Raw genomic sequence first — 27,204 nt, 5'->3', positions numbered from 1 at the left:
TAGGCATTTTAGACTCCCGATGTCACTGTCCTTTTCTTTACAAACTCCCTCACGTGAGGCGCTACTTCATACGTGCTTCACTTTCTTCCAAAAGCTTGTAAGTTTGTAGGAGTAATCCAGTCCAAAGCTACCGGGGAATTTCATATTTTACGGTGAGAGCAACTCTGACATGCTAATCGGGTTTGTTTGGTCATGACGAAATTCGTATTCAAATTAGTTTATTTATATTTCATGACCATTCTTGCGGTGATTCGTATTCATTAATACTAATGAGTCAGCAAAGTAAGCTCCATATGATAAGTTGTCATCGAATTCAAAACAGTCTTAGGTGGTGTTTCGCAACGGCTTAAAAGCCGGTTTCTGGATTTATAAGTTATAATCACTTATTTCGTATTGTTTATATAAAAAGTCAAAAAGTACTTATAAAAAGTTAGAAATACTAGCTTTTGTTCACTTGTAAGTCTTAATTTACTTTTAACTTTTAGTTCATTTTTTTACTTTAATCAAGAAGCACTTATTTTAAACTCAACCAAGCGGCCCCTTAAATCGGTCACTTAGATTAGTTACAAATTAGTTACAGGTATCTCTAAATTTGAGTTCAAAAAAAATATTATTTATAGAATTTATACATCAATCATCAATATACTTATATAAAGGAGAAGCGAGGGCTGTGTAGGTGGCGACTCTCACATCGCTCCGTTTTATTTTTCTAATTTTCTGGAATTTTTGGATGAAAAATATCAAAAATTAGAACTACCTTTATTAGTTTCGGGTCTATTAGAAGCAAGTTTCAGAATCTGATTTTGTTTCAGAATCTGATTTTGTTTCAAATTATTTATGGAATATAATAGCTTTAAAGAGTAGCACACATGTCTCTCTACACCTATTAATACCCCTATACATTGTAGGGTTTTGGATCATCTAAACATAACCTCCTCTCTCTCAATACCACAACCCTACCACTCTCTAGAGATAGTTCCCTTACTCGATTTCAAACTCGGTGGTAGCGTTCGTCTGCAATGATAAGTGAAGGCTGTTTATACATTATTAAAAAATATAAAGATTGTTGCAAGCAAAAGTAGTTATAGACCGCTATGTTGGAGTCGACAAATCCAAACACAGGAAAAAAATATATTCTTGACATGATATTGATGGATGATATCAATAAATTAACTATTAGTGATGTATGTTTGTCGGTTATTCTTTTATAATATTTATTTTGTTCATCGGACATGTTTGTTGTTTTTAATTTTTATACGATTTACTTTGCATATAGGAAAAATTATTCATGCATTATCTGTTTGCTCCGTATAAAGGTTGTCACAAGTAAGGGTAGTTATAAACCGCTATCTTATAGATTTAAGTTAAATGTTTTTATGCACAATTAATCCTAAAAAACTGGAGGAAGGTGACAATGTTTAAAAAAAAACACAAATAAAGTTAACATTCGTCATACTTTAAATTGTTAATTACGTGTATAAATTTATTTTCATTTTTTCACCATGAATTATAGTCCAATTTGCAATTTTATATATTAGTATTGGTATTACATCAAGATTTTATTAATATAAAATTTATTTTATCCTACAAATATTAATTTTGAAATATTATTATACTTTTTATAGACAGTCGCAAAATTATTTTATTCTACAAATATTAATATTAAATTATTAATATAATTATTATAGGCCTACCGCAGCGCACAGTTTCTCAACTAGTTATTCTTTAATGTTAAATACAAGGTGCTTCTACTATTTATGATAATATATTTAGATTTTTTTCAAGTTTATTTACTAGTTTTTAATTAAAATAAAGAAAATAACTATATAATAATGAATAAATACTAAATAAACTTGATAAAATCTAATTATACTGTCATAAATACTATAAGTCATAATCTTATACAACTGGTAACATTCAAGAATAATGTATAAGCATTTTACTCCTTGAATTTATATATAGAGATCTCTGTAGCTGTAGCTGACTTGAGTGACCGAATTGAGACCGTTTTCCATTCGGTGACCCACTTGATATATTGAACCCGCTGTGATAACTCAATTGATTATTAACCCTAATATTCATATGTATGTGAGAGAGCTAAAGAATGGTTTGTTTTGGTGCTAGTACACTGTCTCCTTGATTTGAGCTTTCGGGTGGATACTTTTGGAGTGTAGATTGTCCGTAGCGGGATACATGGTGATTGATTAAAGTTAGGATCACCACCAGACATCCAATTCGTAAAAGCTTCTCAAGATAAATATCTGAACTACAAATTAAATATTGTTTTTTGCATGAATCCTGCGGCGGATTTCGAAAATTTTGAATTTTTCACGTTTTAAATATTGTTTCCATTGTGTTTTATGCCTCGAAAACCAACAATAACGCATTTATTATTATTATTATAGTACTAAATTCAAACTATATTAACAAGAAGATAATGGATAAAATGCTTAATCATTAAAATACAAATAAGAAATGAGTTAGTCATTAACTCGTTACGAGGAATAAAAATTGAATCCTTATATTGTATTTGGTTGGGAGGAATGGAGTGGAGTGAAGGTTTAAAGATAAATGAATGTTATGGATGTAGAAAGAAAGTTACGAAGAAAAAAACGATACAAGTGCAAAATTCATATGATAAGATTTAAAAACAAATTGTGAAACATCCTTTCTCAAATTTGGGGTGTTATTTCTACTATAGAGTGTAGTAAATGAAATTGAAAAGGTAATAAAATTAATAAATAATTATGTATATTCCTATTTTATTTAATTTCATTTTTTCCAAGTTTATTAATACTAACCAAAAACAATATTATTGTTTCCAAAATGACTAGATTCTTATGATATATTTCTTAAACTATAATTTAAGACATTATATATAACTAACCTGATACTGTTAGAATTAATTATGAGAACCACTAATTAAAAAGCGCGTTGATATATTAGAATAAAAAATAAATATTCTCATAAAAATATCACACGATTCATATTCTGCTATTATCAACTCCATAATTTTAGTCAAATTACAATGAATCAACTCCATAATTTTAGTCAAACTCTAATGAATGATTGTATTTGTTGAACCATTACAGATATATAACAAATGTCACGTCTTCAATTATTATATAAAAATAATATATTTTATTTATAATAACTTAAAATAATAATATCATATTAGTGACCAAAATGAGTTCCTGATTAAATAAATTTTACGTAATATCTTACCGATCTAATTTAACCGACCTATGTAACGATAAAGTTGAGGTAGGCAGTCTAAGTTTGTTTCGTATCAAAAGATTCAAGTCTAAACTACATGATTAATTCACGGTATCAGATAGAAATATACCCCAGAGGTGAAAATCAAAACCTTTCTAAAATTGGAATTAGTAAGAAAAATAAGCCTCCCGAGGCCAGTTGAGAGTAGCAAGTGTGTGTTGGAGTATGGGAGTATCACACATACAAACTCTCTCTCCCAGACCATCTCTCTCATTCATCAGTCCTGTGACTATTTTTCCCTAGCTAAGCCTGTATCCTATACTACTAGTAGGATTACTAATACTCTGATTCCTTCTCTCGCAGGGCAGGGTTATAAAAAAGGATTTAGGGGCCGTTTGTGTGATCTTAAAATAAATGCTTCTTACTTAAACTAGAAAAAGTGAAGTAGAAATTAGAATTAGTTCAAATTTATAAGTGATTTAAAGTGTTTGAGAAAAAAGTAGAAATTATGAAACAAAAGCTAAGACTCCTAACTTCTTATAAGTGCTTCTCGACTTTTTACACAATCGATACGAATAAGTGTTTCTAACTTAAAACTCCAGAAGCGGGGTTTTTAACCTGGCCCAAACACCCACTTAGTCTTTTGTTTATTGAGTGTATTTTATTTTTTCTTTCTCTAGAAGTGTGTGCTTATTTTGTGGCAGTATCTGCAACAGTAATGGTGTGTGTAATTGTGAGTACTCCCTCCGTCCCCTTCAATTGTTTACATTGGAGGGGGACACGGAGACCAAGACAATGTATAAAAAATGAGTAAACTTAGATGAAAAGTGGATAAAGTGGTGGGACCTATGAAAAACTTACTATTTATAATAACATAAAGAAATGAGAGGGACATCCCAAAATAGTAACTATAAAAAAATGAGAGGGACAGAGGGAGTACTTTATTACTCCCTCCGTCCCAGTGAGTTATATACATTGGGATTGGACACGGAAACCAAGAAAAAGTGTAAGAAATGAGTAAAGTTAAATGGAAAGTGGATAAAGTGGTGGGACCCATATTTTTTTAATAATAGATTTGAGTTAGTGGAGGAAGATAGTGGGTGTAATAGTTTTTTTATTATTATAAAATGGAGATAGTGGGAGCATGTAGTGGGTGTAGTAGTGTTTTATATTATAAAAAGTTGCTTTTTTGGGAATGTATAGAAATGATGGGACATCCCAAAAAGGAAACTGTATAGAATTGATTGGGACGGAGGGAGTATGCATATGTGTAAGAATAAGGTCGCATAGGGAGGAGAGATTCTTACAGGTAGCGTAAATATGATGGGATGGTGATTAGATTTGATAAGAATTGTGGTGTGAGAGTTGTAAGAAAAATCTATAGGCGCAGTATAGGTTTATTTGTGCTCTACGGAATTCATCGAGTTATGGAGACTGGGATCTTGGGTTTATTTAGAATGACGGGATGAGGGTGATGAACAAACCGAGCTGATTCGAGGTAAAAACCGAGTTTGAGTTTGAGTCTGAGTTTTTTATTTCGAGTCGGGCCAAATTCGATAAACTAATCGGTCTTCTTTTCTAGTTCAAACTCGAGTTTGTTAAAACCCGAGTCGAGTTCGAGTTTTTAACAAATCGAACCGAGTCGATACCGAGCTAGTCAATGAAATTTCTATTTTTTCAAATTTCAACAATTCGTTTTGTCTGTTTAGCACACAATTTAAAATTTAAAAATTTTAATTATAAAATTGAAAATAAAAAGCTAAAACTAAAGTCTAAAATCAAAATTAAAATTAAAATTTCTCTCTTTTTTAATGCATATTTTTATAATGACGAGTCCAGTCGAAATCGAGTCCGAATATTTAACGAGTCGAGTCGAACTTCGACTTGTTAAACCTATCAAACATTATTATTTGTTCGAACTCGAGCTCGTTAACGAGTCAAGTCAAGTTTTTATCGAGTCGAGTCGAAATTGCTTAACAAATAACTCGGTTCGTTTACGGTCTTAAGACCACTCGTTTTCATTATTATTAGATTATCATCATGTTAAATATTTAATGGTCTGATGCTAGAGCAACAAAATTTGAAACGAAAACTAAATATTCATCTCGGTTTGAAACGAGAATCATTTAACGAATAAGACGAGATTACGAGGACTCTTAGATATAGCGCCTGTTTGGCAACACGAGCTTTCAGTTTCTTTTTATAAAAAATCAGTTTTTTTTTTACTCGTTTGTGTAAAAAGTCAGAAGCACTTATAAAAACATATGAATGCTAACTTTTTTCCGGAACTTCTACTTGTTTCTCAAATAATTTAGTCGCTTATAAATCTTAATTTACTTAACATTTCTAATTCATTCCTCTACTGTAAGTCAAAAACATTTTTTTTTAAATTTATCCAAACCATCCTATAGTATGTTCATTCACATGGATATGCGAAATTGCACATTATTTGAGTTGCGTCCAAACAAGAACCGAGTAGTAATATGTTAGCAGAGGATTGAAAGCTGTTGGATTGGCAGTAAAGGGGTTTTCTTGAAACAAGGTTTTGCATCATAAGATATTGTACGAAGCCTGGTGATAAAACAGAACATATTCCAGAAATGGCTCAAATAAATAAAGTGTATGACGCAGACACTTATTGCGAGACTCGTACGCTAGGTGCCCGGTGCCCTGCCGCTCAGAGTTTTTTGGACCTGTCTCTAAATTTTTCGTCCCCTCCGATTTTACATGGCAGATTGGAGTGAAATACACTCCAAAACGATGTTTTAGAGAAAGTTCAATGGTGATATTAAAAACAAATGTAGCTATTGTTATAATTTAAAACAAGAAATGATTTTTGGTGTTAAAATAAAACTTATGATCCGATGACATGTGCAAAATAATATCAAACATATCCAAATAAAACTATATTCTAATTACAAAATCTTAAATTACATAACTATATTTGTCACTATTTCTTTATTAATGTATTTTGTCACTTGTATGTTTATGTGTCAGTTATAACACCATTTATATTTGGTTCTATATTTAGCACCAAGTATAACATTTTACTATTTTACATTCAAGTTTAGCATATTATTGGAGTTGATTTTTTTGCTTGGGTGTTATATTATAACAATAACATCTATTTTACCATCAGCATTGAACTTGTGCTTAGACTTGTGCGCCGAGAATGTGAGACCAAATAACATCCATTTTACCATCAGCATTGAACTTGTGCTTAGACTTGTGCGCCGAGAATGTGAGACCAAATAACATCCATTTTACCATCAGCATTGAACTTGTGTGCCGAGAATGTGAGACCAAATTCAAGTGTCGTCCCATTTTATCCGAGGCCCCTTTCCTTTTCTTGATATTTTAAATAGTATGATTTTTTATTTATAATATTATATTATAATTATATATTCATAAATTATAATTATTTAAAATTCACCAATTTTTTTAGAAGCTATGCTCATTTAACATTCACCAACTTCTTTTGTGATGGAAATTAAGTCAAGGATTTATTTATTCAAGAACGTGCTGGTTAAAGAAGCTCGTAGAACGGAGAGAAAAGTTATTATCATGACTTGTAATATTATGATATATTGTGTCCTCAATTTTTAACATTTTAATTAAATTTCCGTTCATATTTTGATAAGAGATATAATTCAGCGGTAGAGTGTCACCTTGATGTGATAGAACTCATCAGTTCGAGCCTAATTATCCCTAAACTCGTTGGGAGTTTTTTTATTTGATTTGCTCTTGAATAAATATGAAAGATGTAGTTCAGTGTTTCACATATTATTTAGTTAGCTGATTCGATAGTACAATTCTAAATAATTGTTGACCTGGTAATGTAGAATTTGGAGACTACATGTCTCAAGCAACATACTTCTGTAGTTACATTAGTTTTACACGCTTTCATCTTTTTTTTTTTGCCCTATATATACAAAGTACCTAAATACAATCAAAAGCATATACAATTTTAAGCAACATGTTCATGTAATATCGTATTTATTTTTGAATATATTAAATTAATTTTGATTTTATCATCCTATCCAGAGACGGATTCAGGGTCGGGACACCGGAGTACTTGTCCCCACTTACCTTCCTAAATCTATGTTTAGTTGCCCTCATGGTTAAGAAGGTATACGGACGAAAATTACAGGATACTATTTATATATCAAAAAGGTTTCTGTATTAAACAACCAGCAGAAATTTAAATACATGAGATCCATGTTTGAGTTCTCGTGTTAGTCTATGGAGTACTCGGGTCTCAAAAGCAGTTCGTGTGAGCTAAAAAGAATTACTCGTAAAGAAAGGGTAGAAAAGCTATAGGGTCCAGTGGCCTACGTTACGAGCCAGCCCAGGTCCAATATTCTGAGCTACCTGTTGGACCCTATATCCAGCATAACCACTGTCACTTGTTCTCCAAGTGGATCTGGGAGGACAAATCCTATTTCGATCCCTCGTATATAGTAAAACATTACTCCTAATTATTTAAAATATAATTAAATAAATTATTTTTTTATTTTTATATTAACTGTATTCCTTATGATAATCTTCTATATTTAAAATTAATGTTTTATTGGTTTTACTTTGATGGGATAGATGAAAAGTGAATGAAAATGAGGGAGGATGATATGGAATTTGCTTTTATCTCTAAAATAGGAAATTCATTTTTCTCTTCCCTAAGATTATTAAGGAGAATGATTGGAGTTTAGGTTTTTTGAGCTAAATTCCTATTTTCGTCCACATGAGTGCATTACATGCAGGAGATGGTCTCTTGGAGTTCCTCTGACACACTCTTCTTTTTTCTTAATTTCTTTTAAAAAGATGTTAGTAATTAATTTATTGATGAAAAAGTAGAAAACAATAAATTAAGAATATTTAGAAATGTTTTGGAAAAAAAAGATGGAAGAAGATTTTAGAGAGCCTCCATAGTGTATCACTAATTTTTAGATATTTTTATAATTTGAAATTAACTATTTGTTTAAAAAATATATTGAAGAAGCTGAAGAATTCACTCTTATATTCCGATAGTATTGTTAATATTGATTCTCTCATAAAATTCTTTCATAAGCCAACCTCGTTAAAGATTCTCTCATATGATTTTGCAAAAATAATAGACAAAAGAAATGTCTTATTAGAGAGTTGACATTTTTTATACGTAATTTCCATATTTTTTATTTTTATTATGGATTAATTATTTTTATCAAAGAGTCTTACACGATATGAAGATGTTCTTATAAGTAAAATTTTATTCTTTTATGCAATACCGACTTGTATTTAATTTAGAGCATAAAAGATGCAAATTATGTTTTATATTTGAAAATTATACTGAGATATTATATTATTTTATAGTTTTTACCATTTTTCAAATAATATTCTTCAGTAGTGCTTATTTATTCTATTATTCTTTGATAGCGCACCGGATAATGAAATTATTAAATTTATGCTTATTTCTAAATTGGGGAATTAAAAGAGGCTAAAATTGAAGTAGAATTTGAAGAAAGAGATAAAAGCATGAGATGCAATTCTGCAAAAGCTGTTTCTCAATATAATCCTTTCCAAATGAATAATGATGCAATGCACTAGGCACCATAAAATTGGCATTGGATTCGCTTATATAAAAAGGACCATTAAGAATAGGATAATAATTATTCTTGATTTCATTCTCGTTGATACTGCACTAGTTTCTTAGGTTTATCATTTAAAAATGTTAAAACATGCTTTGCCTTTTAAATCGTAACAAATAGAATGGTGGTTGATTTAATTTAATTTAATACTGCTCTCTCAACAATTCGCAAAACAATTTTATGAATATTTTCCAAGCAACAACCCAATCAAGTGAACTACATTTGATCTTAACAAATTAAAATTAAATCTATCATGATATGAATATAAAAAAGATAGATCGATTGTGTAACAAAAGTGAGAAAGTTCGAAGTCATTGTTAAAAAATATAAAGAACGGAGTGTTGTGTGTAAATATTACTGTGTGGCGGTATTAACAATGTTATCATTGACTAATGGACAAGGACAAAACTATACTCCTATTAAATTATTAATCGATAAAACTAATTTATATTTCTCTGATACTTAATGATGATCCGACAATAATAAAGTATACGGCATATGAATATTTTCTATAATCATAACTACAAAACACGTGTTTCGCACGCTCTGAAAAAGCTTGGAGTGGACTGTGGAGATGATTCACCTTGTGGCGTGTGGCGCTTTCTAAAAAGCTTACTTCCACTTGAAAATTTCTAAATATAAATAAAAAGTGTTTCTTAAATATCTAGGTTTAGAAAGTTCTTGTGTAAAAATATATTTACAAAAATATTATCTATTAAATAAAAATTGCAAAATTTTATTTTTTAAATATTTTTTTGCAAAAATACGGTAGCTGCATTTGCAACTGCTACAATCATATATGCAATCACAAATGAAATTTTTAAAAAGTTGTTGAAAATTAAATTTAATTACATAAAAGTTGCAAATACTTGCAAAAGTCGAAAAATACAAATATCATGAAATCGACCATAAAATCAACTAGAAACAACCACAAAATCAACCCCTATCCATTCACGTCAAAAAAATAAAATCAATCCTATCAATTTATTGTATGTCCATCACCGATTGATTATACTCCACGATTGATGATGACTGCTCAGATGAAAAGACATCACTGATTATATAAAATCGGCAGAATAAATTCTCAAAGAAGAATCATCGCGGATGATGACTGCTCAGATGAAAAGACATCGCTGATTATATAAAATCGGCAGAATAAGTTCTCAAAGAAGAATCGACGGAGCAGTCGCTCAAAGGTGTAGGATTTCCGAAGTTAACTTAATTGACCTAAAATATATCTTTACAAAAATATAAAGTTGCACGGGATATTCATAATTATTTTTAAAAAATAGTAGAATTGTAAGAAGACTTGCATAATTACAACCACCCAAAAATAGCACAAGAACCCAAAAATTATATTCGTTTACAACCACCCGCCACGCGCTACCGTATAACACTTTCAGTTTTGTATTGAGATTAAGAGATTCCACATATAGTTAGTTAGCAAATCAGCTGCAGCCCAACAGAAAAACCAAAACCCCTCTCTCTCTACGTGTTTATATAACAGATACTAAACTATCTGTTATATAATCTAACACACTTTGATCTTCCCATAAATCTAGTTCATCTTGTCTCTTCTCCCCTGTCTGAAAATGAGTCACTCTGTGGTACAAGTAAGTTTCCAAGTCACCGTTAATTATTTTAATTTCGTGATCTCGAATTATTGAATTTTTGATTGTTTTGATTTTTGATTGTGGATTTATAATAGGGTTTTACTAAATCTCTTGCCATGACTGTGCTATCTGAGATTGGAGACAAGACTTTTTTCGCAGCTGCAGTGAGTAAATTTTTTTTTTTTTTGCTTTTGTTATATTGATCGTTATTGGTGGATTTACATGATTTTTTGATGTTATTCAATGCTAGATCGGTGCGTTTGTTTTTTAAATTTGAGTAATTCTTCATATATGTGTTGGGGTTTGATAAATTGTCGAATGTGTACCTTTAGTTCAATAGAGTGCTAATTGCTGAATAATGGCATATTTTCCTCAGATGAGGTTCTTGTGTGTGTTAGCGAGATCGACGTCTGGTAGCTTAAACTCTGACATCCGTTATAGCGTAATGTTTTTGATATATTATTCTTTCTCAATTGTTTTGCATCGTACTGTTTGTTTCCGGCATTACTTAATTGGGGAAATTTGTTTTGGCAATTAATTGAAATGGAGTTTTACTGCGAGGCATTAATTGAGAGGAGTAATTTATAGAAATATGTCTGATAAATTCGACAAATTTATGCTGCAGTATAAATGATACATGTGTACCATGCGGTATGAAGAAGTTGGTTAAATTTAATTCTAGCTGCATTGACGTAATATTGAGCTGTCATGTGATGGTAATTTGTTTGTTGTTTATTTCTGTTCGTTGATCTATTTGATGTGTTTTGTTGCGCACTTGAGTTGAAGAGCTTCTCCTCGTTCTTATCTTAAAATTTTGTTTATAACAATGACTCGACAGCTGTAAACACTTTGTTCTTCCAGCTAAAACAACTAAGTTATCAATTGTTACGCTTTACAATGATATGGTCTACTCCAACTTTCTATGAGAAACTTCTTTTACTAGGTGCACTTGAACCTAGTTCTTTAGTTGCTTTCCCTTGATAAAAGGGAAAATGACACAAACAATGGTTTTCAATGTTTAACGTCTCTCTCCAAGATTCTACATTTATTTCAGTTGTTGCTTGTTGGTTCGTAATTGGATCCATGATTTATTGGCGATGACTTAATCCCAGAGCGTATAACATGAATCTTCTTTGAAATATTCTGCACAATCTCTAGGGATATCCTTGGATGGGCGTTTGCCTTGTCAAGTTGGATGGTTTAGCTGCAGAAATTATATGCATTTACTGGCAATGATAAAGCGCTCTAAGACATCAATTTAAGCGGACGATGTTGTTGTTTTCGTATTATCAACTATTTTGTACACTGTGCTGCTTATATACTCACTGTTATCTTTTGAAACAAATGACGAACTTTTAAGTATTACTTGCATGAATAAGAACATGGACTTCCTTTATCTGACATATATGTCTTTGGCACAGATCTTGGCGATGCGATATCCTAGGAAACTCGTATTGGTCGGCTGCTTGTCTGCTTTACTTGTCAGTGGTTTCTGTCGTAGCTTCATTGTTTTGTTTTCTTAAGTATCTATGACACTATTCTAAAGCTTTGCAACCAACTCAACTTGTTTGATGTCTCTAGGTAATGACTATTCTTTCAGTGCTTCTTGGATGGGCTGCTCCAAATTTGGTAAGACTAGTATTACATCTTATGACCAGAGCTCCTATATTCGATGGATCAATTTTGACACATGTTTTAGAGGAAGCAGGCAATAGCACTGAAATTCCAATCTACAACCTAGATCCATCATTCATCATGCTTAGACCTTAGTGATAGCTTGGAAATCATAACGGTTAAATGAGAATCCTACTTCTATTAATCCTTTGGAGTTAGGTATGTCAGTTTATATGTATATTTATATATATGCGCCCACATATTTATTTAAGTTCAATTATGCCCAAGACAGAATGCTCTATTGTCCCCCCCAAACCAAAAAAAAAGAACCTTTGGAATATATACAAATGCCTGTTAACAAAACATTTTCAGTAGAACATTACTGGCATTTGCGGGGCCATTTTTTGTCTCTTATTCACATCAAAGTACTTGGGCATAATTATGAGTTGTACAAGTAACTTCAGTCTCAGTAGAAATTATATTGACCTGATATGAAGAATCTCAATTCTACAACTGATCTATGATTGAGTAATCATTATAGACGATATCACATTACTATTTGTCACTTTAAAGTTTACGACGTCATATGTATGTTTAATTGTGACTTGTGCAGATTCCTCGACAACTTACTCATCATATAACAACATTATTATTTTTCGGATTTGGGCTATGGTCCTTGTGGGATGCATTCAAAGAAGGGTAACTACGTTATTGTTCATTCGTTTTTTTATTGGCTATTATACAGTGCAGATACTTTGTATTGCAAAAGTTATTTACTTTTAAAGGAATTCGTCCATTTTTGTTTTGCGAATAGGGAGGCTGAAGAATTTGCTGAAGTTGAAGCAGAACTGGTCCATTTCCTCTTCTTCTTCAGAGTGCTTTTTTCCCCTCTACATTGCCTTGGTTGAATTGCATTTTCTGACATTACCTTGGTTATATTGTGTAGGATGCTAACTTTAAAACAAATGGATCAGCCAAACAAAATGGCAAGGTAATGCCCAAAACTACAGGATTAAATAAATATAGTTAATTATTATCATCTTGGCACTGGCATGTTAGCCTAGTCGATACTCTGCTGCTCTTGGTAACAAGAGGATGATGGTTTGAGTTTTAGCCGCTTCATGTGTGTGTGAACAGTGTTTAAATTTCTGCAGATGAGCATTACCATTTTTTATTAGAAATTTACTTGCCTCTTAACATCTGATCCCTCTCTTTATACTAAAACTGGCAAAAAAAAAGAGTTATACAATCGTGTTTTGAATAATTAATCAAGATCGTCAAGTTTTCTGGTTCTCATGCTTTTCCTTAGTTTCTTTTTCCTCTAAAATACAACTTTTCTGTGACCCTTTAGACTTGTTGATTTTTATTGTTTGTTATCATTGGTGCTGGTTTCCTCTGAATTACTACGATTCTTGATGATTTCCATCTGCAAACTCCTTGTGGTTGCACAAACATGAATGATTATTAACATCAAGAAAATCTTTGTAATTGGTTGCATTACATTCATGTATTTTTTTAATATTATTCAATGAAAGTTTTAAAATTGGTGATAGTTCTCGTAGCCTATTTTAAATGTAACTTTAGTAAAGTTTTATTTGTCTACTGAATGAATGTCAGTTTTGTTAATACCTTACTTTGGGTGTACGTAATGATGGATGTCCAGACAATTGTCTTATTATATATACGTTGCGTTTTGTTTTTAAGGGTGGTGATGATTTGAAAAAGCAGAGTCGACCTTTTCTTACTCAGCTTTTCTCACCTATCCTCTTAAAGGTACTATTCTGTAAAATATATCTCTGAATTTGATTGTAGTTACATGCAAGTACTTGTTATCTAATAAGATATATATGCCAACGGACAGGCATTTTCTATTACCTTTTTTGGTGAATGGGGTGACAAGAGCCAGGTTTGTACTTGGAATCTAAATGCTTAATAACATTTTAAATACTTTGTAACTACTAATTAATCAGTTTTTTAGTTGACAATGTTATGTCTTTTTTTGCAGCTAGCGACTATCGGATTGGCTGCAGATGAAAATCCATTTGGCGTTGTACTCGGTGGAATCTTGTAAACTACATTCTCTCTCTCGAGACTTTTTTACTTCCCTAAATTCTACTCTTATTATATGGCCCATTTGGCAACTTCCGGGACATATTCTCCTGAGAAAAGTCCAATTCTATTGCTATCAAAACTATTTATATAATATATCAGTATATCACAAAAGTACTACCTTAAAGACACAATCTAGAGAATAGAGATAGTGTATACCGGGACACTGAAACTAATCTGGGGTTCATGAATCTGAAATTGAGGGTAAGATGGCTGTCTGTTCACTGAATTTCATATTTGGCTAAACAGGTGGGAGAAACTTATAACTATAAGACTATATCAATGTGAAGTATATATTTTTAATATTAAGACCTCAAGTAAATCTGTAATTATAATGTATCACGATTTATTGGGTTTTACACACCTGCTCTATAGAAGTTCGTGGTATCTTGGAAATGCTCAACAATGTCATTCCTAATTCTCTGTTTTTCTTGATTTTTGTTTAAGCAATTAAATCATTTACTTGCAGTATAGATTATCAGCTTTATGTTCTGAATCACTAATTCTTATCACAAAAACAGTGATCTAGCTATAACACACTGTTTTATGATTGCACAAGCACGATCCCTTTAATTCATAAGGAAATAATGTATTAGTTGTTGTTTCTTGCTTCAGAGGTCATGCCTTGTGTACCACTGCTGCTGTCCTGGGAGGCAAAAGCTTGGCGAAACAGATATCTGAAAAACTAGTAATTAACCGCACCTGTATCTGTATATTTTGTTGTATCATCTTATATATCGCTCTTTTCTTCCTTCTAATCTAACTAAAACAGGCACAAGTTTTGGTATCAATACTAAGTTGTACACATCTTCTGCAGATTGCACTTTCCGGCGGGGTTCTCTTCATTGTTTTCGGAATCCAATCCTTCTTGTCCACGGTGGAGTGATGAGATGTGGTAATTTCAGCCCACCATTGTATTCAGATTAGATGTATTCTACAATTGTAGCATGACAACATATGCTGAATGTGGCTGCAAAGAGGAGGAGCCACAGTGCTACCTTCTCTTAAATCATGCTCCATGTGCTTGTATTTATAGACTTCATCAGATGGTGGTTGCGACTATCTGACAATAGCTAAACTTTTCTCCGACATGGAAAGCTAGAGCCAGCGAAAGATTAGTAGATGTAATAATCATATAAAGCTCTCCTATACCAATATGTATACAGACTTGGAAGATTGTTTCAAACTTGCCGTAGTGTTATTCCTTCTTTAAAAAAAAAATTAAAAAAATTAACGTCAGGTCTTTCCAAATATATGAAAATATTGCATGTGAAGGCCACCTTAGAGCATTTCTAACATGGTGTATTGGTGTCCAAAGAGTGGGGTTTTTCATGCTGTATAGGCTTTGTAGAGTTCTGTTTAAGCTGTCAGGATGCGTTTTTTTTTTTTTTTGACTATTATGTAAATAAACTGGATATCTTAAATGTAATATCTGGGATTATACAATCGAAATTTCAAATTTCATTATCAATGTTTATGTGTGATAACTGATGTGCCCTGAAAAAAGAAATCACATGTTAAAACATTCAACGTTCGTGGAGCATAAAAATCAATTTATAATTGGGTTAAAGGACGAAAAGAACCTTTTGCTTTTAACTGTGAGAGCAAATTAGCAAATAACCCCTTACATTTCATAAAGCCCTTGTAGTTTGAGATAATGGTACACAAAGGGAGAGTAAGAATTTATATGTTAAGGCATGTGATCTCACAATTCATATAGGCACAAGTAAGCTCTTATACTTTAAAGTAATGGTCTAGAAAGGGAGAATAAGTGCTTATTAGCTCGCTGGTCTTTTGTTTATCAGGTTAGTGGAAAGTGAATTTGGAGTTGGTAGAATGCTAAAAAGGTGTAAATTTTTCACTAGTGTTAAGAATATTTTAGTCCAGAATCGAAGAATCATGGTTCAACCACCGTACCACATGATCACTTTCTAATTTCCATGGTGCTCAATTTCCGCAACCTTTACACTAATTCTTGCTAAGCAAATTAAAATATACATTTCTCCTTTTTCTTTCGATTAGGTACGAACATACAGGCTCGTTTGACAAAATAAAATGCTAGGTATCGCAAAAATAATCGAGCAAACTGGGGACCGTTTAGGTGAGCTTAAAATAAGTGCTTCTGGTTTAAAATAAAAAAAATGAAGTAGAAGTTAGAAGTTAGTTAAGACTTATAAGTGATTAAAGTGTCTGGGAGAAAAGTAGATTTAATAAAACAAAAGCTAAGAATACTAACTTTTTATAAGTGTTTTTCGACTTTTTACACAAACCGTATGAATAAGTGCTTTAACTTAAAACTTCAGAAACGGGGCTAAAAAGCCCACCCAAACACCCACTAAATTCAAATCGTTTACATAATTATACATCACGGTTGCATCATGGCTTGCGTAAACCAGGAAAAACATCCTCAGTTTCTCAGCCTGATGCACAACACAACACAACTAACACTTGAAGTAAAATCAAAGCGAAAGCTTTACAACAAAACACCTATTTTTCTGAAAGTGATAGTGTGGTGAGAAGAAAGTGAAGCAACTGACTAGTCTTATGTAGAAGAACATTATGTCCTCCACACTCACTTACTATGGTGTTAAATCATAATAATAATGTCTCATAGTGGATTTAGCATGTAGACTTGTTACTTGTACACATGCAAGCATCAAGATAATCACTGAATCATGAGTAGAACTCGTAGGTGGATGAGTCTGCAATGATGTTCCTCAGGCCGCCAATCGTCGATGCAATCATCACGAACACTCCTATGATTATGCAGGCCTGTCAGGACCAAGATAGTTGGATTAGTATGTGCCACTAGTCAATATTTCAACACTACCCCTCACTCGAAATCTCATTTTTTGGGTTGAAGAGTGGATCACTGGCCCCCATCTGATATCATGTTGAGAATCAATCTATCTTATATTTTAAGGTGTTAGAGGAAGGTCCCGAATGGATCTTATGCTATGTTATAACAAGTTGCTTACCCAATTGATGAGCCAGGATGCACTGAATCTCTTAGGTTTCTTGATTGTCAGCCATATAATGCATGGTAGCTGAAATTCATGCATCGAAACATTAGTATCATGATTCAGATCTTGACTAAAATATGTAGGTAATGATAAGTGGTAATGGAGAATGAAACTTACGAAGTAAGATGTGGGAGCAAAGCCAAATCCCCCGAAAAAACCAAGAAGATCCCCAAAGAATGGGAAAGTGACACCAATGAACAAAGTCATGGCTGCAAAATACCCAAAATTTTAAGGTGCATATGAAATATAATTTTTAAAATTTTCTGTCGCCCAAAATAAACAACCTAGGGGATAGAGGGAGAGGGAGCATGACGTAAGAACTTGTCATGTGTTAGTGAACCTTGTTGGAAACAGAACTAGGGGCTCACCAACGTAAGCAGAACGAACGACGAGTCTGAGTAAGATTCCTGGCGGAACATTGAACTTCTTAGTCATGCCTCTCTCTGCCAAGTCGAACACTGGCATCGCGAAAACCTACACAAAAGCATGACTAGTTAGATAAGCATTTTTGCAGTGATTCTCAGATAATTTCAGACTTGAGTTATTCTAATATACCAACTACTGCGTAATATTTAAATGATCCTCTGATTCCGAGACAAAATCAGTACTTTAGCAGAAGAAACATTACTTGGTAGCTGCCAATGACATGGATGACCACCATCAAGTTAGCAGCAACAATGAGCCAGGCCGGCTTATGAAGTCCGACGATGACATTGTCTTCGACATCTTGGCCGAATGCCCAGTATCCAATAAAAGCAACGGGGGCATAACAGATTGCATTTACAAAATAGGCAGCAAGAGCTCCTTTAAACATAGGAATTCTTGAGGGCTTCTCTGGAGTAGATGGAATTGTGGCCTGAATCTCCAGTGTCACGGCATGGCCTGCAAACGCAAATGCGATCTGGCCTAATGCGTTGAAGACCCTGAAAACCGAATCAGCTCCACTGGTGCTTTTGTATGCGTAGCTCACGTTTTCGACACGGCCGTGAGCTATGCTTCCTACCCATGCTATAGTCGAATAGCTGCAGCATAGTCCATGATCAATTTGTTAAACTGGTTTGTTATGAACTAATTAACCCAGAAATTTGCACACTTAAATTAAAAATTAGAAAATCATGCTCCAATGACTACTTCAGAAACAGAGGGTACAATAAGAATGAGACTCGGAATCATGTCAATCCAGAAGTCGCGTGCCCTGTGCAGTAACGCTTTTTTGGTGAAAAAACGTATTACATGACACCCTAACCTGTCTAGGATTTTTGTTTAGAAACTTGCCGACTATTTCCATACCCGACACACGTATGTGAATCAGATTAACGAGCGATATGATTTAGTAGACGGGAACTCTCTGTGATACGCACGAGTTGAGACATGATCTCTTTTGGCGAAATTTTCCCGCCGTCTCTTCAACTCGGATGAGCGTCCGGAGCAGGTGAGTTTCGAACCATGTGACGGAGGCCCCACTTTTTTACTTTTCACGTGATAAAACTATTATTTAAAAAATTCAGTTACTAAGAGAGTCGAGTGCTCTGTGTAATCATTCCCATCATTCATGGGAATTTGAATATTTGATAGAATAACTTATCACATAAATTTAAAACTTCGAGTCTCCTCGACCTTTTGCATGTAGTTGCATCTCTAAAGCTGCGTTTTCTATGAAAAAGACTGATCAAAATACACTGTCTATTTGTTTGTGTGCTATTGCCTGATTCTTATGGTACCAGTCTACCAGAGCTGGACCAAATTTCAAGATTCTGAATTCATTATCTCAGACTCACTACCTACATGAGTTTGACCATGCATCTCCTGGACCTAAAACATCTTTTAATTCCCACATCACAGAAAAATTGAGAAAACAGGAGTATGTTTATACCATTCTACTAGTATTCTAAAAAGCGGATTAAGCAGACACCTAAACGGATGCTTAAGCAAGATTTATTGATCAAGAACTTTAAGACACCTGAGAGACATGATGGCGGCTGCCAGTGAAACAGCAGCAACAGAGTTAAAATCAGGAAGCTGTGAGAGAACAAAATGGATGGATCCAAAGATGCAAATCCAGTAGGACTGTCTGAGCCTAGTGCAATCCGTGCAGGTGATTTCGAAGAATTTCTTGAGGCACTTGCCACCAGTGACCATGTACACTATGTTACATCCCACCTGAACTATAAGTTGCTGAGGAAGCACAATCCATGGCCCTAGCTTTGGCCCAAATGCATACTGGCTGAGACTGTAGTATCGATCAAATCGGACCCCGGGGACACATTCATGCAGCTGGATCATCTGCCACATTGTATACAAGGTGATGCACCATGATAATATTATAAACATGGCCCCTGGTCCCCTGAAGAACATCAAAAAAAGCAAAAAAAAAAAAAAAATTAAAATATTTTAGGATCCTGAACTGTGAACTTTTATTCATAGATAAATTATTTATGCATAGACAAGTGTCGAGGATCGATATACCATCCTAAGTAGGCCATGGCATAAGGCAAGCTAAGAACTCCAGCACCAACCATGGCTGTGACAGTATGGAAAGTTGAGTACCACCATTTCGCTTCGCGAGGAGGTCCATCTTTCCATTGATCATCTGCCGGAACTTCCTGCATGTCAAGTAGTAGTTCAAAGAAAACAACATCAGTATCAGCTCGAGGATTCGGGGATAGCCTAGTGAAATATCAGTATCGAAATATTTAAAATGTACCAAATAAACATCCGTACTAGTTTAATAACCTTGTACAATATTTTTTAGCTAGGCCTAAACAAATTTCATTTTCATTCCGTAAAGACTTTGATGGCCCGACCCCTCTCAAGGAGAAGACGGGTGGACGAGTGTGTTTAATTATCAAAAAATGATGAACGTACTAATTACCTTTGGAAACTTAGGAGAAGTTGCAGTGACCATAGTGAAACCAAAGAAAGAAAGAAAGAGTGGTTAGCTAGAATGTTGGAGTTGAAGTATAATGAACTCAATCATCATATATTTGTACTAGTAGTTTGATCCGTGATGGAATAAAGGTTACAGGACACAAGGGGTCTCTTTTATTAGTCACCTCTGCTTTTACAATAAAATAAAAACACTCATCTTTTGTAAAGCATGTCAAATTTTCTTCATAAAATATATTGCTACAATATATATAATTACGTGATAATCGACACTGAAGATTAGTCAAAAGATACTTCATAAATAATTTAAGAACAGTACTGCTATTTGTTTATGTGTTGGGGGAATGAGGACAGGCGCATGCTTTTTAGGTCTTGAAATGACAAGGGTCTAAATTAGCGGAGTTTAAGTTCGACTAAATATTTACATTTGAGTGCGACTTCGATCAAATTTATATAAATATCTAAGTTCGAAATTCGATTTGACAAAATTTTAATAGGTCTCAACTTAGTCTGATTTAGGATTCACAAAAATTCGATTAAGATGTCTTAGGCTTGAATTTGACTCGATCAAATTTAAAGACACCACATAGGCTTGAATTAGTTTGTGGGTTGGTGAATCGTAGCTATGCTATTATTTTCAGAAAAGATAGGAATATTTTGTATACAAAGTAATTATTGAAAGAAGAAATAGGGCCTTCTTTCTGCCTACACTGTATCTTTCGTCCTTTCTTTGGGAACACTTTTCAAAAAAGCATTATATATGATAAGGATTAATTATTATAATAATACTAGCAAGGAAACATTGAAAACCTAGCAAGTAAATAAATAAACTGGGCAACTACATATATATATATATATATATGTTCCTCTGTCAGTTTAGTTTTCCCTTAGATTCTTTGGAGGGAGGCCCGCCGCGACATCTCTTTATCACCTCACAACCTCTGGTATAAGGACTTGCTGGAGTGTCTGGTTCCATACAACCTCCAGGCTGGTTGCATATTGTCCCATCACCTCTTAATGCACCATATGAAATCATCTTTGCATCAGCAACATCTGCCACTAGTGCAAGAAACACAATCATGATGACGAAAAATACAACTCTGGTTTTCGACAATTCCATTGTCGTTACTTTATTTTGATTTTTTCACTTAAAACAGATATTAAGCCAAACACCACCTCAAGAGAAAGTTTGTCTTTTGTAATTAGTATAATTAAAACAATGACGTTTTATTACCAAGGTTAAGGTATATATATAGTTAAGCCTGTCAAGATTGATTCGATCCCCAGTGGATATGGATTGATGTGTACGACTATAAATAAAGTTGAAAATTATCCGAACGCAATTAGATAACAACGATATCTAAATGATAAATAGATTGACATATAGTTAGGTTGATCCGATCTTTTATCATCGATTCTATCTGTTTAATCTATTTCCAAAACTCTTAACTATTTCTAAATCTTTAAACTTTGACGTGTGTGCTATTGTTTAGATTATCATTTATTATCTTGCTACGTGTAACCTTTAGAGATTATAATATTCGGTTAAATCTAATTTCGCGGACTTGATTTGTAGACTCAACAGTATTCGGTTAACTGAGTTTACAATAATTATTGCAGAATTATAATGGGATGAAAAATTTCCATAGGGGACCAAATATATCTATCTCGGTGATTAAAAGAAACAACATCACAAAATCAAACTCAATAAAAACCGGAACTTAGCAATTTTAAATATAAAATAAGAGACATCACATAACGAACTAGCCCAGCCCAACCAGATTTTGGCCTGTATAAAACTCCAAAGAGCGAAAGACCAAAATATAGAGCTCAAATCATAATTAAAATTATTACCAAGTGCTCAGCTTAAAGTTTAAATTATATATTTGGTTGATTTTATATTATAGATGATTTTATAAGTTAATAAAATAATAATAAATTTAATAAAATATATATTTTAATATTGAAATTGAATTTTATTAAAAAATAATAATAAAAAACTCTGATAAAAAGGTACATACTTTTATTTCTAATTCTGCTTTATTTTTAATATTAAACCAACTTATTACACAAATATGAAAATATATATTATTTCAGTTTAAAATTGAAAACGGGTTAAAATAAATATCAAAGGCAAATACCAAATAGGCTCACAGTCTCCGTCCACAGTTGCGCACAACAAAACTTGTACTTCTAGTTTGCTCTCGAGACAGTGAGTTATTCAGATTTCTGGTAGCAACTTATTTTTAGGTTTTTCGAGTTATCTGGTTAGATATATTGTTAGTTTTGTGTTACGATTATTAATATTTGAAATCAAAATGTCTTTTTTGGTTGGTTTTTCGAGTTATCCGGTTAGATATATTGCTAGTTTCGTGTTACGATTATTAAAATCTGAAATCCCAATGTTTTTTGGTTCTTTTGGGGTTGGATTTTGCTAAACATAGAAGGGAAAATATCGAGATTTTTGGTAGCAACTTATTTGTTAGTTTTAAAGTTACCAATCTATTGTTAGTTTAGTGTTAGGACTATTAAAATATGAAATTAAAACGTGTTTGAAAGTTATTTGCGGGGTCGGATTTTGTTAAACATAGATGATAAATTATGTAATAATCGCAGAATTAAGAGCTTAAAGAAGTGGTTAGGGGATGTTGGAGTGATAATTATTATGCTACTTTTTTGTGATATGATTTCTCATGTTATATATTCCATGGTGGTTACTTGGGCGCGGGGATCTCTGGGGCAGTGGGACAGAAGCTGCATATCAAAAATCATCCAAGAGTATAGAAAAATGGAGAATTATTGGCGCATTAGCAGAAGCTTTGAGTATAATAGAGGGATTAGTGGGAGTTGAATTGATTTTTGAATTCCTAAAAGGCGAAGACTATGAAGAATCCACTATATTAAACTAGTTTAATCGAGTTGGAGAACAAGAGAAAAGAAAATGCGAAAGAACGGATGTTTCTAGTGATTCTGTTTGAAAGTAATCATGATCATTTGTTGCAGAAATTAAGCGCTGCAATGAAGGTAGTAACGAAACAGGCGTTTTAAACCATAGCTAGATCGTTATGAAGTGGACTTATGCGGTTATTATAATTCGACAGAGTGCAGTGGTGAACGAAGTAAAGAGATACTGTTCAATGTGATTAGCGGAAGTGTAGTTCTGAATCTTGAAATTTAGGCAAGGAGCTATCGGTATAAAATTGATATTCCAATTAAAATATAAATTAAGAAGACAACTTCATCATTAATGAAGTCACTTATATGGTGTTGATGTATACAGATTGTGTTTGAGTGTGTATACGCTGCAAATGACAATTGCACACTGGATCGACTGAAAGAGTTGAGCAACACACGCAGAGAAGTAGAGGAATTTATAAATGACGGAAGCATTATTGCAAAGGCTATTGCAAGGGAAAAGTTCGGAGGGTCGAGTTCACATTTGGAACAGGTATACTTGAATTTAAGTTTTAGGCATCTCAATGTGATAACAACAACTTGCAAAATGTTCGAAATTACTTTTATTGCCTTTGGTTACGACAGACAATTACCACATGATACAGACGATGACCAAAAAGTTTTATTATCCGCATGTTCTGGTGTCTTCCAACACTAGCTGACAACACGAAGTAGGTCATACTAACGTGTTTCAATTTTCTTTGAATATATCAGGGAATCCAGAAGTTAGAGAAGTACTTGCCTTTATTGGAAAATTTAATTCATCATAGTGGAAAGGAGTGGCGGTATCAGTGGGCATCGAGGCTAAAGATACAGTGGAGTAGTGCTCTTAGTGCTTCGTCTCTATTCAGTTGTAAGGGTCACAAGTTTTTTCAATCAAATAGTTTGCTGTATGAGCTCACTATGATGCGTTTCCTCTATGGCGCTATGCTACGTGAACAGGCGAGAGAAGTTCTGTCAAAAGGTAGGAATAAGTAGTGTCAATGTTTACATGAAAACATATTTATAATAGTAAATGTCTCTCACTTCTTCTTCACTATTATAGACCTAGTACAATCTACCACACTATTTAGAAAAGCTGCTGGAATTTATCATTCGTTGGCCACTAAGGTTGTGTCCGAATACGAAGCTACGTTGATTACAGAAGAAAGACCTCCTGAAGCAACATCAAATGTGTGTTCTGTTTTGAGCCTTGTATGTTTGGCTGAAGCACAGGTTAGAGGCCGTCTGTTTGTTTACTTCTGGAAGGCACAACATATTCTACTAGTAAATCATCCTAATTCCAAGTTAATTATTGCTAATCTTCTGCAGGCTGTAACTATCAGAAAGGCTGAAGAAAAAGGAAATACGGAAAGTCTTCTGGCGAAGCTGCATTATGGAATTGTACAGATGCTGGATGAAGCCATTATTATTTTACATAGAGCAAACAAGGACAGGAAAGATGTATCAACTAGCTTTCTAGTAAGTGTGCAATCTTGCAAAATCATTAACCGAAGCTCCAATGTTATAACCATAACTCTCCAATCTTGTGCATTTCAGTTACTTTTTGTCTGATATAGTGGCAATCTTTTATGATATACATCTGTCCAAATTAGTCAACCGTTGCTGGTAGACCCACTGCAGGCGTCGCTAGCTCAAAAACTAATTTATTATTTATATTATCAGAAGTGAACCCAATGTTATATGCTTCAGGTTTGAGAAAACCAGAACATCCACCTTTTTTGGAATTTCTCGCCTACTATATATTGTCTAGACTCTTTGCGGAAATTTCCCAAAGTTCTATCGTTCAGTTTCTCAAAAATCATTATATCCTTTTGTGCAATGTCTTTTAGTAATTTTTACTAATTTTACAGGAATTTGTGTCAACTTGCAAAGCTTTCCATGAGTTGAAAAGTTACAAGCACTTTGCAGACAGTCTAAAGACAGATTCTGACAGTCAGATTGGTAATGCAATTGGAGTTCTTCAACATGCTCAAAATACTATACAGAAGAATAAGCAAGGAGTCATGGCGATCAGTTATTAAGCATGAGCTTGAAACTGTATCTGCACTGATTCGTAAGTATGAACATGAAAACAACTTTATCTGGAACAAAAAGATCCCACTATTCTTATTATATATACGTTGCATTTTGTTTTTAAGGGTGGTGATGATTTGAAAAAGCAGAGTCGACCTTTTCTTACTCAGCTCTTCTCACCTATCCTCTTAAAGGTACTATTCTGTAAAATATATCTCATTGTAGTTACATGCAAGTACTTGTTGTCTAATAAGATATATATGCCAATGGACAGGCATTTTCTATTACCTTTTTTGGTGAATGGGGTGACAAGAGCCAGGTTTGTACTTGGAATCTAAATGCTTAATGACATTTTAAATATTTTGTAACCACTAATTTATCAGTTCTTTACGTAGTTGACAATGTTATGTCATTTTTTGCAGCTAGCGACTATCGGATTGGCTGCAGATGAAAATCCATTTGGCGTTGTACTCGGTGGAATCTTGTAAATTACATCCTCTCTCTCTCTCTCTCCTCTTTTACTTTCCTAAATTTTATTCCTATTATATGGCCCATTTGGCAAGTTCCCGGTACATATTCTCCCTGAGAAAAGTCCAATTCTATTGCTATGAACACTATTTGTATAATATACTCTCTCCGTCTCTAAATACTTTTCCTGTTTGTACTTTTCACGTTTGCCAACACATACTTTTAATCGTTAATATCTTTCATTTCGTAGTAGCATTAAATATAAAAAATTCACTGTATTAAAATACTCGTGAATACGAATCTAACAAGATCACTCATGACTATATTTAGTTTTATAGATTAGATGTAAATTAATAATTTGTCTCATGTTATTAACATTACCGACATCACAAACAGGAAAAGAAAAAAGAAACGGAGGGAGTATCAGTATATCACAGACGTACTACCTTAGAGACACAATCTAGAGAATAGACATAGTGTGTACCGGGACACTGAAACTAATTCTGGGGTTCATGAATCTGAAAATCGAGGGTAAGATGGCTGACTGTTCATTGAATTTCTTATTTGGCTAAACAGGTGAGAGAAAATCTATATCTATAACACCGTGAAGTAAATATTATTTAAAGACCTCCTGAAAATCTATATTATTTATCATGATATATTGGGTTTTACACACCTGCTCTATAAAAGATTGTGGTATCTTGGAAATGCTCAACCATGTCATTCCTATTCCTCTGTTTTTCTTGTTTTTCGTTTAAGCAATTAAAGGAGTATTTAAGCAGTGTAGGTTATCAGATTTATGTTCTGAATCACTAATTTTTATCACAAAAACAGTGGTCTAGCTATAACACATGTTTTTATGATTGCACAAGCTCGATCCCTATAATTCATTAGGTAATAATGTATTTATTGTTGTTTCTTGCTTCAGAGGTCATGCCTTGTGTACCACTGCTGCTGTCCTGGGAGGCAAAAGCTTGGCGAAACAAATATCTGAAAAACTAGTAATTAACCGCACCTGTATTTGTATATTTTGTTGTATCATCTTATATCGCTCTTTTCTTTCTTCTAATCTAATTAAAACAGGCACAAGTTTTGGTAACAATACTAAGTTGTACACATCTTCTGCAGATTGCACTTTCTGGCGGGGTTCTCTTCATTGTTTTCGGAATCCAATCCTTCTTGTCCACGGTGGAGTGATGAGATGTGAAAATTTCAGCCCACCATTGTATTCAGATTAGATGTATTCTACAATTGTAGCATGACAACATATGCTGAATGTGGCTGCAAAGAGAAGGAGCCACAGTGCTCCCTTCTCTTAAATTATGCTCCATGTGCTTGTATTTATAGACTTCATCAGATGGTGGTTGCGACTATCTGACAATAGCTAAACTTTTCTCCGACATGGAAAGCTAGAGCCGGTGCTGGTTTAATAGATGTAATAATTATATAAAGCTCTCCTATACCAATACGTATACAGACTTAAAAGATTGTTTCAAACTTGCCGTAGACCGTAGTGTTATTCCTTCTTTTAAAAAAAAATAAGAAAAATTAACGTCAGGTCTTTCCAAATATATGAAAATATTGCATTTGAAGGCCACCTTGGAGCATTTCTAACATGGTGTCCAAAGAGTGGTGTTATTCATGCTGTATAGGCTTTGTAGAGTTTTGTTTAAGCTGTCAGGA

At 33.4% G+C, this 27,204-nt stretch overlaps 3 protein-coding genes across 5 annotated transcripts; 2 read left to right on the top strand and 1 right to left on the bottom strand.

The window, feature by feature from the left end:
• The first annotated feature begins 10,192 nt into the window (after positions 1 to 10,192).
• Positions 10,193 to 26,921, top strand: LOC108202624 (GDT1-like protein 4). Of its 3 annotated transcripts, none has more exons than XM_064083978.1 (12): positions 10,193 to 10,450; positions 10,546 to 10,614; positions 11,872 to 11,931; positions 12,032 to 12,079; positions 12,678 to 12,763; positions 12,879 to 12,915; positions 13,011 to 13,055; positions 25,179 to 25,247; positions 25,328 to 25,372; positions 25,476 to 25,537; positions 26,450 to 26,522; positions 26,650 to 26,921. In XM_064083978.1, exons 1-12 carry the CDS (start codon positions 10,430 to 10,432, stop codon positions 26,716 to 26,718), a joined length of 684 nt encoding a protein of 227 aa, XP_063940048.1. In that variant the 5' UTR covers positions 10,193 to 10,429; the 3' UTR covers positions 26,719 to 26,921. The 3 variants fall into 3 exon arrangements, with proteins under 3 accessions (XP_063940048.1, XP_063940047.1, XP_017226597.1); XM_064083977.1 differs by lacking the exons at positions 25,179 to 25,247; positions 25,328 to 25,372; positions 25,476 to 25,537; positions 26,450 to 26,522 and adding exons at positions 13,769 to 13,837; positions 13,926 to 13,970; positions 14,070 to 14,131; positions 14,789 to 14,861 and having other exon boundaries at positions 10,195 to 10,450; XM_017371108.2 differs by lacking the exons at positions 25,179 to 25,247; positions 25,328 to 25,372; positions 25,476 to 25,537; positions 26,450 to 26,522; positions 26,650 to 26,921 and adding exons at positions 13,769 to 13,837; positions 13,926 to 13,970; positions 14,070 to 14,131; positions 14,789 to 14,861; positions 14,991 to 15,359 and having other exon boundaries at positions 10,199 to 10,450.
• LOC108200648 (lysine histidine transporter-like 6) lies at positions 16,510 to 20,222 on the bottom strand. Its single transcript, XM_017368869.2, has 8 exons — positions 20,069 to 20,222; positions 19,663 to 19,799; positions 19,157 to 19,540; positions 17,825 to 18,218; positions 17,565 to 17,670; positions 17,314 to 17,405; positions 17,152 to 17,220; positions 16,510 to 16,945 (listed from the first exon to the last, which is right to left on the bottom strand). The coding sequence occupies exons 1-8, from the start codon at positions 20,099 to 20,101 to the stop codon at positions 16,847 to 16,849; spliced, it is 1,314 nt and encodes a 437-aa protein (XP_017224358.1). The 5' UTR covers positions 20,102 to 20,222; the 3' UTR covers positions 16,510 to 16,846.
• LOC135149260 (uncharacterized) lies at positions 23,101 to 25,158 on the top strand. The gene is made up of 6 exons (XM_064084458.1): positions 23,101 to 23,106; positions 23,363 to 23,530; positions 23,752 to 24,001; positions 24,083 to 24,252; positions 24,349 to 24,498; positions 24,891 to 25,158. The coding sequence occupies exons 1-6, from the start codon at positions 23,101 to 23,103 to the stop codon at positions 25,059 to 25,061; spliced, it is 915 nt and encodes a 304-aa protein (XP_063940528.1). The 3' UTR covers positions 25,062 to 25,158.
• Positions 26,922 to 27,204: the final 283 nt, after the last annotated feature.

The sequence above is a fragment of the Daucus carota genome, chromosome 9 (assembly GCF_001625215.2).
Source record: "Daucus carota subsp. sativus chromosome 9, DH1 v3.0, whole genome shotgun sequence".
Lineage (NCBI taxonomy): Eukaryota > Viridiplantae > Streptophyta > Magnoliopsida > Apiales > Apiaceae > Daucus > Daucus carota.
The sequence above is the reverse complement of the archived record's forward strand: the minus strand, read 5'-3'. Positions and strand labels throughout refer to the sequence as shown.

Coding starts and splice junctions, on each gene's coding strand:
- LOC108202624 (XM_064083978.1), top strand. CDS start 10,430: ATGAGTCACTCTGTGGTACAA. Junction 25,373..25,475: donor AATGGGGTGACAAGAGCCAG/GTTTGTACTTGG, acceptor CATTTTTTGCAG/CTAGCGACTATCGGATTGGC. Junction 25,538..26,449: donor GTTGTACTCGGTGGAATCTT/GTAAATTACATC, acceptor TTCTTGCTTCAG/AGGTCATGCCTTGTGTACCA.
- LOC108200648 (XM_017368869.2), bottom strand. CDS start 20,101: ATGGTCACTGCAACTTCTCCTAAGTTTCCAAAG. Junction 18,219..19,156: donor GCCGCCATCATGTCTCTCAG/GTGTCTTAAAGT, acceptor ACTATGCTGCAG/CTATTCGACTATAGCATGGG. Junction 16,946..17,151: donor CATCCTGGCTCATCAATTGG/GTAAGCAACTTG, acceptor TGGTCCTGACAG/GCCTGCATAATCATAGGAGT.
- LOC135149260 (XM_064084458.1), top strand. Junction 23,531..23,751: donor CGAGTTCACATTTGGAACAG/GTATACTTGAAT, acceptor TGAATATATCAG/GGAATCCAGAAGTTAGAGAA. Junction 24,253..24,348: donor TATGTTTGGCTGAAGCACAG/GTTAGAGGCCGT, acceptor AATCTTCTGCAG/GCTGTAACTATCAGAAAGGC.